Source organism: Triticum urartu, chromosome 2 (assembly GCF_003073215.2).
Source record: "Triticum urartu cultivar G1812 chromosome 2, Tu2.1, whole genome shotgun sequence".
NCBI classification, from domain to species: Eukaryota; Viridiplantae; Streptophyta; class Magnoliopsida; order Poales; family Poaceae; genus Triticum; species Triticum urartu.
This window is the reverse complement of record NC_053023.1, coordinates 743783553-743797476: the sequence shown is the minus strand read 5'-3', so window position 1 is coordinate 743797476 and position 13924 is coordinate 743783553. Positions and strand designations below refer to the sequence as shown.

At 44.0% G+C, this 13924-nt stretch overlaps 1 protein-coding gene across 1 annotated transcript in view; it reads right to left on the bottom strand.

Annotated features, from left to right (window-relative positions):
• LOC125540419 overlaps positions 1 to 13365 on the bottom strand; it is a 38019-nt gene extending 24654 nt beyond the window's left edge. The window contains exon 1 of the mRNA XM_048704036.1: positions 12207 to 13365. Within this exon, the coding sequence (XP_048559993.1) occupies positions 12207 to 13365 (1159 nt within the window). The remainder of the gene's footprint in view (positions 1 to 12206) is intronic.
• Between the last annotated feature and the right edge of the window lie 559 nt (positions 13366 to 13924).

The following is a 13924-nucleotide window of genomic DNA, read 5'->3' as shown; positions in this document are numbered from 1 at the left end:
AAAAGGTAAGTGAGAGCAGAGGATATGCATCTACAAAGGTAGCCTAAGAGCAGGAAACAAATTCAAACATTTTCAGCTACCATCTTCTAAGCAGTACAGTTATGGTTCAATCAGCTGACTGCTCCGTATAGGATGTTAGAAATCACTGCCGGAGCACATGAATAAGTTTGCAGGCTGAAGTCTCCTGTTACAGACACACTTTTGGACACTATGGCCACTACCACATGGCAACCCTATCACAAACGGGTAGGTCACAAAGGGGAAGCTGGATAAATCTCCGTGGCTGAGGCCAGAGAAAGTCCTCCAAGCTTATCTTTTAGGAGTTATCAATCTCTAATAATTTATTTATTTGATTCTTGTTGCCCGGGTTTGAATCATGTTGCACCAGAAAATCCATAAGTAATATAGAAGCTTGCTCTAGATAATTAGCTAAGAGCCTTAGTCGCCATGCTAGTTGCTACGGACGTACCCAAAAGAATATAATCTGGTGCATGCTATGATCAGAAGGTAAATAGAGAAACCTAGTATTAAATGGCATCTAGAAAAGGATACACATTTTGATGAACATTTAAACAGTTGATACCTGCACAGCCAAACGTCTTGGCTGGGTGCAACCTTTAAGTCGACGACCCTCAGCCCAACCAGCATCATTAAAATACTACAGAACGATGCTTCCTCTCTGAACCAATACTCGCCAGGTCCTAGATTAATGCAGCCTTCTACAATTTTTTATGTTAGAACTCTTTCAGATCGGCATTAAACTCATGAAGGTACATGAGCCAATGCAAGAAATTAAAATGAAACTTGAGCTGAACTGATAAATAATTAGTTTAGATACGTGAAAGTACAGATAATAAATCTTTTTTCCAAAATACTGCACACTTCAGCGATCAGACACGTGCATTGTCACATTCTCCAGAGTAGCACATCCATTTGAACATATTTGCAAGTACGCAGGCTACCATTTTATTGTTTATTAGATGTACATATGCAAAATATATCTTGAAAAGCTACACAAACTTCCCTTCTGCGTGTGTTGGTCTTATAATTCAGACAAATCATAGTCCTGTACTTCTGACATATCAGAATAATACAGGGCTAATAAGGACGCCAATAAATTTACATTCAATCATACTATCAAAATACCAAAATAATAACAATGGATATGATCACTTGCCGTAACACAAAAGTTTCATTGCATGTTCCATGTATTTTTCAAGCCAATCATTATATCTGAATCACATATCACACATGAAATACTACGGTGGGTGACATGTACACTGCCAGAAACATTGCGATAGTAGAAAATATATAACAGCGATGATGGTGCCAACATGACGGCTGATTATTGAAATGCATTTAGTAGCTCAACTAAATGGAGTATACATCCAACTATCAAAATACCAAATAAAAAGGATATATGTAAAAAACGAATTACAATAAATCTTGACCATCACAAGAGTAAATGTTGCGTCATTACATAACCTGCCGGTCTATTAAGACCGGACTTCAGCCTGTAAGGACTTCCTTGTAGACGATGTTCTTCATCGAGGTCAGTAAGGACACGGTCGAACTTTTTCGCTTCTCTGGATTGTCCTTTTGCTTGTTGGACTTCTCCTTCGGCTTCTCCTTCTGAATGAGTATCTTTATGTTTCTCTTTGCGGTGGCTCGAGACAAAGCAACGTAGAGCTGACCATGAGAGAACACGGGATTGGGTAGGTAGACACCAACAATCGGGATTGTCTGCCCTTGAGACTTGTTAATGGTCATAGCAAAGCTAAGCCTTATAGGAAATTGCTTCCTCTTAAACTTGAACGGAAACCTGTCATTTTTAGATGGGCAGAGAGGTATTCGAGGAAGGAAGACCCTCCTGCCAGCGTGTTGTCCAATCACGATTTCGGCATCAATGGTGTTCCTCTCAAAACCTCTAACAACAAGCCTACTGCCGTTACACAATCCATTTGCTGGATCAATGTTCCTTAGAAGTATGACAGGGCAGTTCAGCTTTAGCTTGAGTGCATGCGGAGGAAGACCGTTAGGAGTCAATCCATTCAGAAATTCCTGAGCGTAGTAGCCATATGGGTCGTCCTCCGCACTGTCAAAGCTATGGTATATTACTTCATCTCCCTGAAAACGCTCTATCATGCGTATGTTTATCTTGTCGACATTGTCGTTTGTCGTGGAAAGGATTGCTCGAGATGTCATGTAATTTGAATCAGACATGTTGTCATCTAGACTCGGAAACACATGGTGAATAAGCTTCTCCAGGTCGTCAGCCTCGCCTGTAGACGGCAGACAAATGTCTTCAGGGAGTAGTATGTTGCCTTGATCGTCGACTTCCTCAGTGCCATTGCCGACCCTTAGCAAGTAATTTGCAAACCACGTGTCATTATGAGCCCTCATGTTGGTGATGAGCCGAAGCTGCCGCATACCCTTCCATAGATGAGAACTTCGTAGGGTTGCATCAATTATCTGGCCCCGCGACCCCCTTCTGACGACCGGAAGCACCTGCCTAAAGTCCCCGCCAAAAACAACAGTCTTTCCTCCAAAGGGTCGGTCGCGTATTCCCATGATGTCGCGCATGCTATTATCCAATGCCTCGACCGCTTGTCGTTTCGTCATGCTGGCCTCGTCCCATATTATCAATGAGGCCATCCTAAGCAACTTGGCGGTCCCACTCTGCTTCGTGAAGCTGCACGAGGCTCCATCATCGCAACTCAATGGGATCTTGAACCTCGAGTGGGCAGTCCTGCCGCCAGGCATGATAGAAGCGGCGACGCCCGACGTCGCGGTAGCGATACCAATCTTGCCATCGCTCCTCACCTTGGCAAGAATCGCCCTGTATAGAAAGGTCTTCCCTGTACCTCCAGGGCCATCAACAAAGAATACACCCCCATCACCGCGTTCAACAGTCGCTAGTATCTCGTCGTATGCGGCCCTCTGCTCCAAGTTCAGGGAAGATGCCAAATTAGTGTCATGCACGTCAAACTCAACGGTTGATTCCTCGATGACCTCTCTTGCCTCACCCTCGGTTGGGTCAAACGCATCATCTATGCTTGGAAGAGCGAAATCAACAATGTCTTTACCCATGGATTGCAACATACCCCTAATGTCAAGCAACACCATCTGCTCCACCTCGATAGGGGACGTGCGTGATCGACGATAGTCATCTGACATAGGATCGAGGTGCCTATGCCATAAACCACGGACGTCGCCTGGCTCGCAGTGCACCAAGATGGTTGCGAAGAGCCTCCTAAGAGAACATGGCATCGCCCACTACTCAGCCTCAGTAAGACAGTCGTCTAGCGTGTTGTCTGCCTCGATGATTCCCAACCTTTCAGCAGCCTCTCTAAAGCTCCCACATAGAACGCCATCCACGGTGAGCAAGTCGTCGAAGGATGTTTTGCCCGTAACATGGTTTAGCAACACACACAGGTAGTATTGGTCACCCTCGGCAGGATTGGCAGACACGATGCGACCTATTTGAAAACGCTCAACGCGCGGCTTCCAAAACTTCTTTTTCTTCTGCCACGTGAAGGTTCCGGGAAAATCCTTGTACAATATATGCCTAGCCCGAGGGTGTTCCTGGTTAGCCTTGAAATACTCCGTTAACATGGATTTTGAATTATTTTCAGATGCGACAACATTATTCAAGTCAGCCTGCGCATTGAATGCGACCCTGTGCATATTCGGGAGATGAAGAGGCAACTGCAAGATAGGCGGGTAATTGGCGCAAAGTGGAAAGCCAAATATCCTCCACATAGCCTCCGGAGGGGTGATCCACCTTGCATCAATGTATCTCTTGATCTCATCAATGTTACCATCGGCGTTGGGCTGGTCGATGCTGAAAGAAGCCTTATCATGGCCCTTGTAAATGTACTTATAAAGATATTTGACGGCCTTTATGCTGGAGCAGACCTCAACGTTGATGTGGCAATTGAACATCCGCAGAAGGTATGGGTTATATGGCACAACCCATCTGTTGTCCAACATCTTCCCTCGGACCTTAGCACGCCTTCCATCATCTCTACGCCGATAAATTGGGTACGAGTCCTTCCCTTGTGATGTGTTTTCATTGAACGGACGTGGGTATCTGCATTTGCATCCGTTTTCTTGCATGCAAACATTCTTCGGGTTGAGAGCACCGCACGGTCCGTGCATCATATGTTTTACCACCATAGCATACAATTCCGGATACTTATGCTTGTCTGGGAGCTCTGCAGAAATGAGTCGGTCATACTGCTCCGGGACGATAAGCTTATATTTAGAGTCCATGATCAACAAAAAATGTGCATGGGGGAGGCCCCTTTTTTGGAACTCGACTACGTATACATATGCGACAACCACACCCAGGATGTGCTTCTTGAACAACATGTCCTTCATAGCCTCTAGCTTGCCGTAGAACACGCGAGCCACAATATCAGGTCGGTCTTGTGCCGTCTGACCAGGTAGCAACTCATTCGTTATCTCTTCCCATTTAGGATTGCAAGTCATCGTCAAGAAGATGTCAGGCTTCCCGTATGTATGAACAATTGCCATGGCATCCATATGCCTCTTCTTCATGTCGCGGTCGCCACCAGGGTATGTTCCAGGGAGCACTATTCTTACCCCAACAGCGCTTGCTCGGGTCTCCCCCGATGTTATTGCATCAACAACTCCTTTATACAAGTCGGCACGAATCTGCGTCTGGTTTTTCCTGTACCACCTCAACCGACAACTTTCAATCTTGACGTACATGTCGACCGCCCATTGCTGCAAGAGGCGTGCTCCATAGAGTATGGCATTGAAGATTCCAGGCCGTGTCTGCAGCATGTAACAGTAGTAGTCTCTGACAGAGACGCACAACCTGTTGTTGCCCTCTACACATGATTAAGTACAATCAAAATGAGGATATATTCGAGAAATAAGACATTATTTGTAGCAAAATGGGACGCAGACGGCATACCTGCATCCTCATCATCATCATGGACCAGTTGAGGATGTAGTACAACCTCATCCGGAACATTACGTTTAAGTAGCTTTGGATGCCAACCTAGCTCCCCCCTTGGATAGAATAGGGGATAAGACAACGGGTCATATGCTCCGGAGGTCACACGTATACTGTGCCTTTCGTTGTTGTTACCACAAAGTGTTATCCTCCTATCAAATCTTTTTGCTAGGTCGTTGCCCTCAACCCAAATTGCAGCGACCTCAGATGACAACGGTCTATTATATCTTCTTTGGTCAAGCCTCTTGTCGGTGTTTAGGTCTATCCTATAATCGTCAAGGTTGTCCTTGTGTGCACCCAAACTCCTAAATTGCTGAGAGTACGGGTTTTCTTTGAGTATGTCTACTAACTTCTTCACGACATCCTGGTCTAATTGCTTGGTGGCCACCTTACGATGAGTTATGGTTGGGTCGTCATCATAGAAGTACAACTGCAGATGTTCTGGACGGGAGCTAGGCCCGAACGAATGTACATTGTGGTAGATGGAGCCATGGGCACGGAATGTGTACACCCCAGACTTCATGTTTGTGTAGTTCTCATCAAGGCTGACGCCAAGGGTTGTGAAGGCGAAATGCCCGTTGAAGAACCGTATGTTCTCCCAAAAATGTCTACAATCTGCATCCATGCTTGACCATAGCCTCATCAGCTCTGGGATTGGTTCCGGTTGTTTAAGTTCGATTTGGCCATTGCGACAGCAGAACCCGTCGGTCTCAGACACAAACTTTTTGGCCTTGCAGTGTTTGCAGTTTGCGTCGAGCTTCAGGATGTGAGTGGTGTCTGGGATGTTTGTGTAAACAAATTCTAATGGATCAACCTCGCTAGGTATAGCAAACGACATGCTTTCTTCCTCGTCAGCATCCATGTTATCATCATCGGACCCTACGTGCATTTGTTGAAACATAACGTTCAAAATAATAATTACATAAAAAATTTAACTACAATATAGCTGCACGCCGTCGTACTTCATATCTGTTCATACCTTCGTTGCGGAACATGTAGTACTCCTCATCCATCAATTCGGCTGCTGTCGGCTCATCGCCCATGATGCCGCTTTGAAAAAATTCGATGTCCTCTGGACATTCGTCATTGCGAATGTCACCATAGATAAAATCATGTTAGAAGATGGTTGATGATAATGAAAACACGAAATTGACAGTAGCAACTTCATACCTTCGATACCATCAATGTAATTCGTCTTGTTCATCGGAGGGTCGCCATCAGATGTATCATCTTCGGCCACCCGAGAGACGGCTGATGCACGACAGATTAAAGTGGGACATTCAGAGGTTGAGTTTGCTAGGTCTGGACGTGGGAGCGCGATGGATTCGTTGCATGGGGTGTTTTTTCTTCTGGCATAATTGGCCTTCCTCCGAGCACTTGACTCCCCCTTCTCAATCACTGACATGCTTTTGCGACGTTGCATTCGCTTCTCTCGTACTTTTTCATTCACTGTTTCTCTGACATCAACGGATACATCTTCCTTATTCCGTTGATAATCTGCACGCCTCTGTGCGTTTATTTGCTCCCTTTGCTCGTTTGTTAAATTTCTTTTCCACTCATTATCACGTTGCCTCCTAGCTAGATCATTGTCATGAGTGACAACAGACGCGTCTAATGTTGAATAGGGAAATATTGCTGCGTCACCCTCGAATTCAATATAGCTGGAGCTATTAGGGTTGTCTGGTTTCATGTTGATTTGAAAACATAGTTAAAACCAATATTATTTTAGACGTCTTTAGGAAAAAAACCATGATGTTGTATTAATATGCTGCAATAAACTGTACGCGAATAGCATGATTTTGGCTAAAAGAACATTTACATATGAACATTACAAGAAGATATCTAATTCATGATGAAAATATAGATCATGTTTTACCTGATAACGAAAGTGGACGTAGGTTTTCATCATGGATAAGCTTATCCTTTCTCCTCCTAGCTAGATCATTGTCATGAGTGACAACAGACGCGTCTAATGTTGAATGGGGAATTATTGCTGCGTCACCCTCGAATTCAATATAGCTGGAGCTATTAGGGTTGGCTGGTTTCGTGTTGATTTGAAAACATAGTTAGAACCAATATTATTTAAGACGTCTTTACCAAAAAAAACCATGATGGTGCATTAATATGCCGCAATAAAATGTAGGCCAAGAGCATGATGGTGGCTAAAAGAACATTTACCTATGAACATTACAAGAAGATATGTAATTCATAGTGAAAATATAGATCATGTTTTACCTGATAACGAAAGTGGACGTAGGTTTTCATCATGGATAAGCTTATCCTTTCTCCTCTTGTAAGCAGCTCTCCGCAGTGCGTTTCTACGATCTCTCTTGAGTTCTTCGTCGGTTTTTTGCTTTGTTTCTAGTGTGTCATTGAAGATCACATCTGATGTCGATCAGGACATTAGACAATAAATCATAACAATGACAGCATGAAATCGGATCAACCGAATGGAGTACGCACAAATGGATTACCTTGTACTTCTTTGTCATTATTGAGACCAGATGTGACTGTAGTAGTAGCATGAAATGTTGTCGCATCAACCGAAAATGATGTATAGTTGGAGCTAGTTGGGTTGTCTGGTTAAACAAATCGGATCAACAAATCGGTTAAACAATCGTTAATACATGAAGTCGGGTACTAAATATAATGGTAAAAACCGTTAGAGGTTACCAGATAAATTAATAATATGCTGCAATAAACTGTACGCGAATAGCATGATTTTGGCTAAAAGAACATTACATATGAACATTACAAGAAGATATCTAATTCATGATGAAAATATAGATCATGTTTTACCTGATAACGAAAGTGGACGTAGGTTTTCATCATGGATAAGCTTATCCTTTCTCCTCCTAGCTAGATCATTGTCATGAGTGACAACAGACACGTCTAATGTTGAATGGGGAATTATTGCTGCGTCACCCTCGAATTCAATATAGCTGGAGCTATTAGGGTTGGCTGGTTTCGTGTTGATTTGAAAACATAGTTAGAACCAATATTATTTAAGACGTCTTTACCAAAAAAAACCATGATGGTGCATTAATATGCCGCAATAAAATGTAGGCCAAGAGCATGATGGTGGCTAAAAGAACATTTACCTATGAACATTACAAGAAGATATGTAATTCATGGTGAAAATATAGATCATGTTTTACCTGATAACGAAAGTGGACGTAGGTTTTCATCATGGATAAGCTTATCCTTTCTCCTCTTGTAAGCAGCTCTCCGCAGTGCGTTTCTACGATCTCTCTTGAGTTTTTCGTCGGTTTTTTGCTTTGTTTCTAGTGTGTCATTGAAGATCACATCTGATGTCGATCAGGACATTAGACAATAAATCATAACAATGACAGCATGAAATCGGATCAACCGAATGGAGTACGCACAAATGGATTACCTTGTACTTCTTTGTCATCATTGAGACCAGATGTGACTGTAGTAGTAGCATGAAATGTTGTCGCATCAACCGAAAATGATGTATAGTTGGAGCTAGTTGGGTTGTCTGGTTAAACAAATCGGATCAACAAATCGGTTAAACAATCGTTAAGACATGAAGTCGGGTACTGACTATAATGGTAAAAACCGTTAGAGGTTACCAGATAAATTAATAGCATGTGCATGTTGATCTTGCAGATTCCGATCTTTTCTCTGCCGATATGCAGCTCTCCTCAAGGCATTTTTACGATCTCTTTTGCGTTCTTCTTCTGTTACTTGCGTATTTTCTGTGGTATCATTCAAGTCATCTACTGATGTCTTCCATGTCATTATCTCAAAAACGAAAGGTAAAAACAACATGACAGCAAACGAGTATGGAAATAGCTCAATCATTTTACCTTCTATATTTTTATCTGCAATTACATCCGACGTGCTCGTAGCTTTAGGTGGATATGTTGATTCATTATGCAAGATTGATGTATCAACCGAGCTTGCAGGGTCATCTGATATAAAATGTTAGGTTACTACTTATTAAAATGGCTGAACCATGAATGCTAGGATGTAACATAAAATAATATTACTTGAATTACAAAGGGGACGAAGATCATCTTTCCGGTGCTTATCATCTCGCGTGGGTTTGATTGGCTGCCCCAAAATATGATCTGCCCCAACATTAGTTCCTATTGTAATCCAGCACAGGCGTTCAGAAAGCAAAGATAAGTTAAACATAATCACAAACAGTATGATTATCAAATACACACATATAACTAACGACATTGTACCAGGGATCACATATGAAGGTTGTTGAACATTTGTGATATCACATAGAGTACGGCGGTGAACAATCGTCCCATCGTCTGTCTGGTTTATAAAACCATCTGCCTTCTTAGTGCGATAAGATGCCCGCCTCCACGCGTTGATAAGATCCCTATTGTCTACCACTGTTACAACATGGATGACAGTTAGAGAACAACAAAGGTACGTACAAATCAATTAGATATATGTTGATGCAAAATCTATGAAACCAACACGGGGAACATCTATGAAGTCAGGTTACCATAACGATTAAGTTGCATACTATAGGTATTCAGAAAACACCAAGATTAGTGAGCACAATCACGCTTAAATACTTACCAGACTTTGTAAGGGATGGCTGATAATCTTTTTGTAATCTGACCATATCCTCCTCTTTTTTCTTCCGATAAGATTCACGCCTCTGTGTGTTGAACTGGTCCCTTGTTTCGCCAACTATTTGATTCTCTTCATTAAATATGCATACTGTTGCATGCTGCTCGCAAGTTTTGTCATCTGCATTACGTTAAGCGTAAAAACCACAAAGCCCATTAAGCTCATCTGGGAACATGGACTTAACCTCTCTGATCCCCTACCGAAGATGTCTATTTGGAAGCTGTATAAGCATGCCTGTGAATACCTTGAGTATCATCTTGTAGCTTAGTCGTACCATCCATATTATTCTCAGAATACGACGGAATCCCGTCGTTTGAAGTTTCCCGCCCTACAGCTTAGCAATCAACAAAATATATTATGCACGAAACATTATCAGCAATGTTGACACAGTCTTATACTTGCATGTAAGGGGATGAAGTTTGCATTATACCTGACTCCGTCGTGTAAATGTTATCAACATTATCAGCTACGGGTATGATGCTCGCATTGTGGTCTGCATCACTACTCCCACATGTAAGACCTGGAAGACGTTATGCATATAGTCTGTCACCTGTTAGATATTCAGGTCTCACGACTAAAAGGAAACATGGTAGACTGCAGCATACCTGTAGTTACGTCGTCTTCTGGTTGATGTTCGCCCGCTGTGCTTTTTGAATTCCCCATATGCAACTATTGAATGGCAAAAAACATGAAGACAGAAATGGTTTTTTATTCTACATATATAATGCAATGGCACTTTCATCTGCATCTTCTACATCTCTGTACTATCTTCGAAACATACTCTGTGGTCCAGTATGGTCTGTCTTTTCTTTCTTGCCATATTTATACAAATGCAGGATGCAGGATATTTAAACATGTGTACTTGAGACTATTATTAACATGAAAAAAAAACCTAAACTGTGTAGAATAGAAATCAATCATACAGGCGGATTCATCCCATGTCAAAGCACTTGCCATGGCTGGATGAGATGCGATTGTATGGTAGTTATGTATAGAATTTGAGATGTATTAGATGCGATTGACGTTTGAGATGGTTTGTATACCTATTTTTCGGATCCAGGACGTGTTCTACATCTCTGTACTTTCTTGGAAACATACTCTTTGGTCCAGTATGGTCTGTGTTTTCTTTCTTGCCATATTTATACAAATGCAGGATGCAGGATATTTAAACATGTGTACTTGAGACTATTATTAACATGAAAAAAAAACCTAAACTGTGTAGAATAGAAATCAATCATACAGGCGGATTCATCCCATGTCAAAGCACTTGCCATGGCTGGATGAGATGCGATTGTATGGTAGTTATGTATAGAATTTGAGATGTATTAGATGCGATTGACGTTTGAGATGGTTTGTATACCTATTTTTCGGATCCAGGACGTGTTCTACATCTCTGTACTTTCTTGGAAACATACTCTTTGGTCCAGTATGGTCTGTGTTTTCTTTCTTGCCATATTTATACAAATGCAGGATGCAGGATATTTAAACATGTGTACTTGAGACTATTATTAACATGAAAAAAAAACCTAAACTGTGTAGAATAGAAATCAATCATACAGGCGGATTCATCCCATGTCAAAGCACTTGCCATGGCTGGATGAGATGCGATTGTATGGTAGTTATGTATAGAATTTGAGATGTATTAGATGCGATTGACGTTTGAGATGGTTTGTATACCTATTTTTCGGATCCAGGACGTGTTCTACATCTCTGTACTTTCTTGGAAACATACTCTTTGGTCCAGTATGGTCTGTGTTTTCTTTCTTGCCATATTTATACAAATGCAGGATGCAGGATATTTAAACATGTGTACTTGAGACTATTATTAACATGAAAAAAAACCTAAACTGTGTAGAACACAAATCAATCATGCAGGCGGATTCATCCCATGTCAAAGCACTTGCCATGGCTGGATGAGATGCGATTGTATGGTAGTTATGTATGGAATTTGAGATGTATTAGATGCGATTGACGTTTGAGATTGTTTGTATACCTATTTTTCGGATCCAGGACGTGTTTTGGCCGGGTCCTGGACGTGTCCGCGTATCCGCGTCCAGGATCAGCGCCGAATCTTGTATCCAGCGCGGCGGCGAAGTGATGGATGGCGTCGGCGACCTAATCCAGGACCAGCGCGGATTAGCGCCGGATCGTCGAGGTGTTGAACTCGGCGGCGAATTGATGGAGGGCAGCGGCGACCTTGTCCGGGATGGACGCGGATGGAGGAAGACGAGTGATGCGGGGCGGGGACGTCGACCAGGATGGAGGGCGGCGAGGATGTAGGGCGGCGAGGATGTAGGGTTGCGACTGAAGCGAGGCGGCGCAGGGATGTTGGGCGGCCACCAAGGGAGACCTAGCTCGATAACAGGACTCGCTCCTACGTGCGGCCGCACGGTTTTCCTATTGCTGGTTAACCGTCGTAGGTTTTTTTGTCGCACGTTTTCCTTCGAACGTCTATTGAGGTTCGCACGTGTAATGGTGCGGGTTTGGGACTCAGGAGCAGGTTTTTTCGGTTTGTGGTGGCTTAGTCAGAGGTAGGAGGAGGTACCAAAATAAACCGTGGGAGGTGGGACTAAAAAAAACCTGAAAGCGAGACTACCAACTGCTTTCTTAGGAGTAGAGATGATGGGGTATGCCGTGAAAACTTTCTGCAATGTTGGCGTGATGTTGCTCCCGCTCAGCTTAGACAGCAGGTTCCAATGGTGTGGGTCGCCGGTGACATCTCCCACTTGAGCTTCACAGTCACACTGCCAGTCTGCTGTGAATGAACCAACAACCGTTAATGCTGGTATTGGCATGCTCCATGTTGTGGCCTTCCATCCAGCAGGGATGACCTGCTGGGTCTGCTTTTTTGGTGGCCAGATTTCCATCTCGACGAACTTGATCGTGTCTTTGTGCCGAGTGATGGCAACATCCCGGATATAGTTGGGCTCACATTGCCGGAGGAAGCGACCCCTGTTTCCTCTTGCTGGCATGGGCAATGGGATGTCTTGAAACACCATCATTGGTCGCTCCCCGAGCACGTCAGAGAGGAGTATGCCACGCCAGAGGTCCACCCAGGCGACGGTGCCGCGCTTGCCGCCGATTGCAAGCGTCTTGGATGCCTTGTGGTACAGCGGCATGTGGTCGTCGTCCTCCGTGTCGGCAGCAGCCGGTAACGGGAGAAGCTTGTCCCTCGCAAGGTCCTGCAATGACATGGGCATGGTGATCCACCCCTCTGAATCGGAGGAGCGGTACAGGTGGAGGCGGAAGTCCCATCTAATGATGGAGTCCTTGTTGTCGCCCTCGTAAACTGGGCACCAGCTGCTGATGGCAGCGACGGCGTACGAGGCGCCGTCTTCGCGGCTGAGCAGGGCGGCTTCATTGTCGCGGAAGCACATGGGGTACGGGTTAGGGAGCAGATCCAGGCGATGGACTCGCGGCCTGTATACGAAGTAGTCCCAGGACTGTACATCAAGAGACGCGTTGATGTTCATGGGGACCCGGAGGAGCACGAGATCGGCGTCCGTTGCGACGACTCTGGGCACCGAGTGGCGGAAGATCAAACCCAGGCCGGGGCAGTGGATGCACAAGTGGGAGAGGAGCGGCGGGGGGGCAGCGCGGAAGGTCACCTGGATCGGCAGGCTCCTGCTCGTGGCACTCGATGCGGTTGTGGCGTTGGGAAGGTCGGCTATGTAGCACCGTAGGTCCAGAAGGATGGCGCCGTCGTAATCGTTGCACTCGGGGAGGGTTGGCGGGATCCGGGTGGCGGCGGCCATGGAGGGGGAGAGACAATTCTTACTGAGCAGTGCTAGGTTTTACGTCTTTAGTGATCTATAAACACTTTTATATTACTTTACAGATAGAGTAATTTTTACACCGACGGCCATGGATAGGTTTTACATACTTTTTACGCAGAAGGTTATAATTAACCATCGTTGGATGTACACTACAGCACTGGATGATAAAAGATGAACACCATCCTAGTGCCCCGATCGATCTGAAATTCTGAATCCACAACTGACATGGGAACCCAGTCTTCGTCCGCCGCCGGCGACCCCCCCCCCCCCCCCCCCCCCCCCCCCCCACACACACACGAAGTAAATTTTAGCTGCTATTCTTTGCAATCCTATTCGAATTTGATATAAGGGAAAAAAAGGCCATGGATGTATAATAAAAATCAGATATATTATTTTTCTGAATTTTTCTTATTATTCTTTCATTTTTTACTTAAATGCTTACTAATGTATTCCATAAAAAACATTTATTTTTGCAAACAAAAAAAAAGTAGTACATACTCGCCTTTGTTTTGCGGTGAAAAGTACATACTCGTCTCTC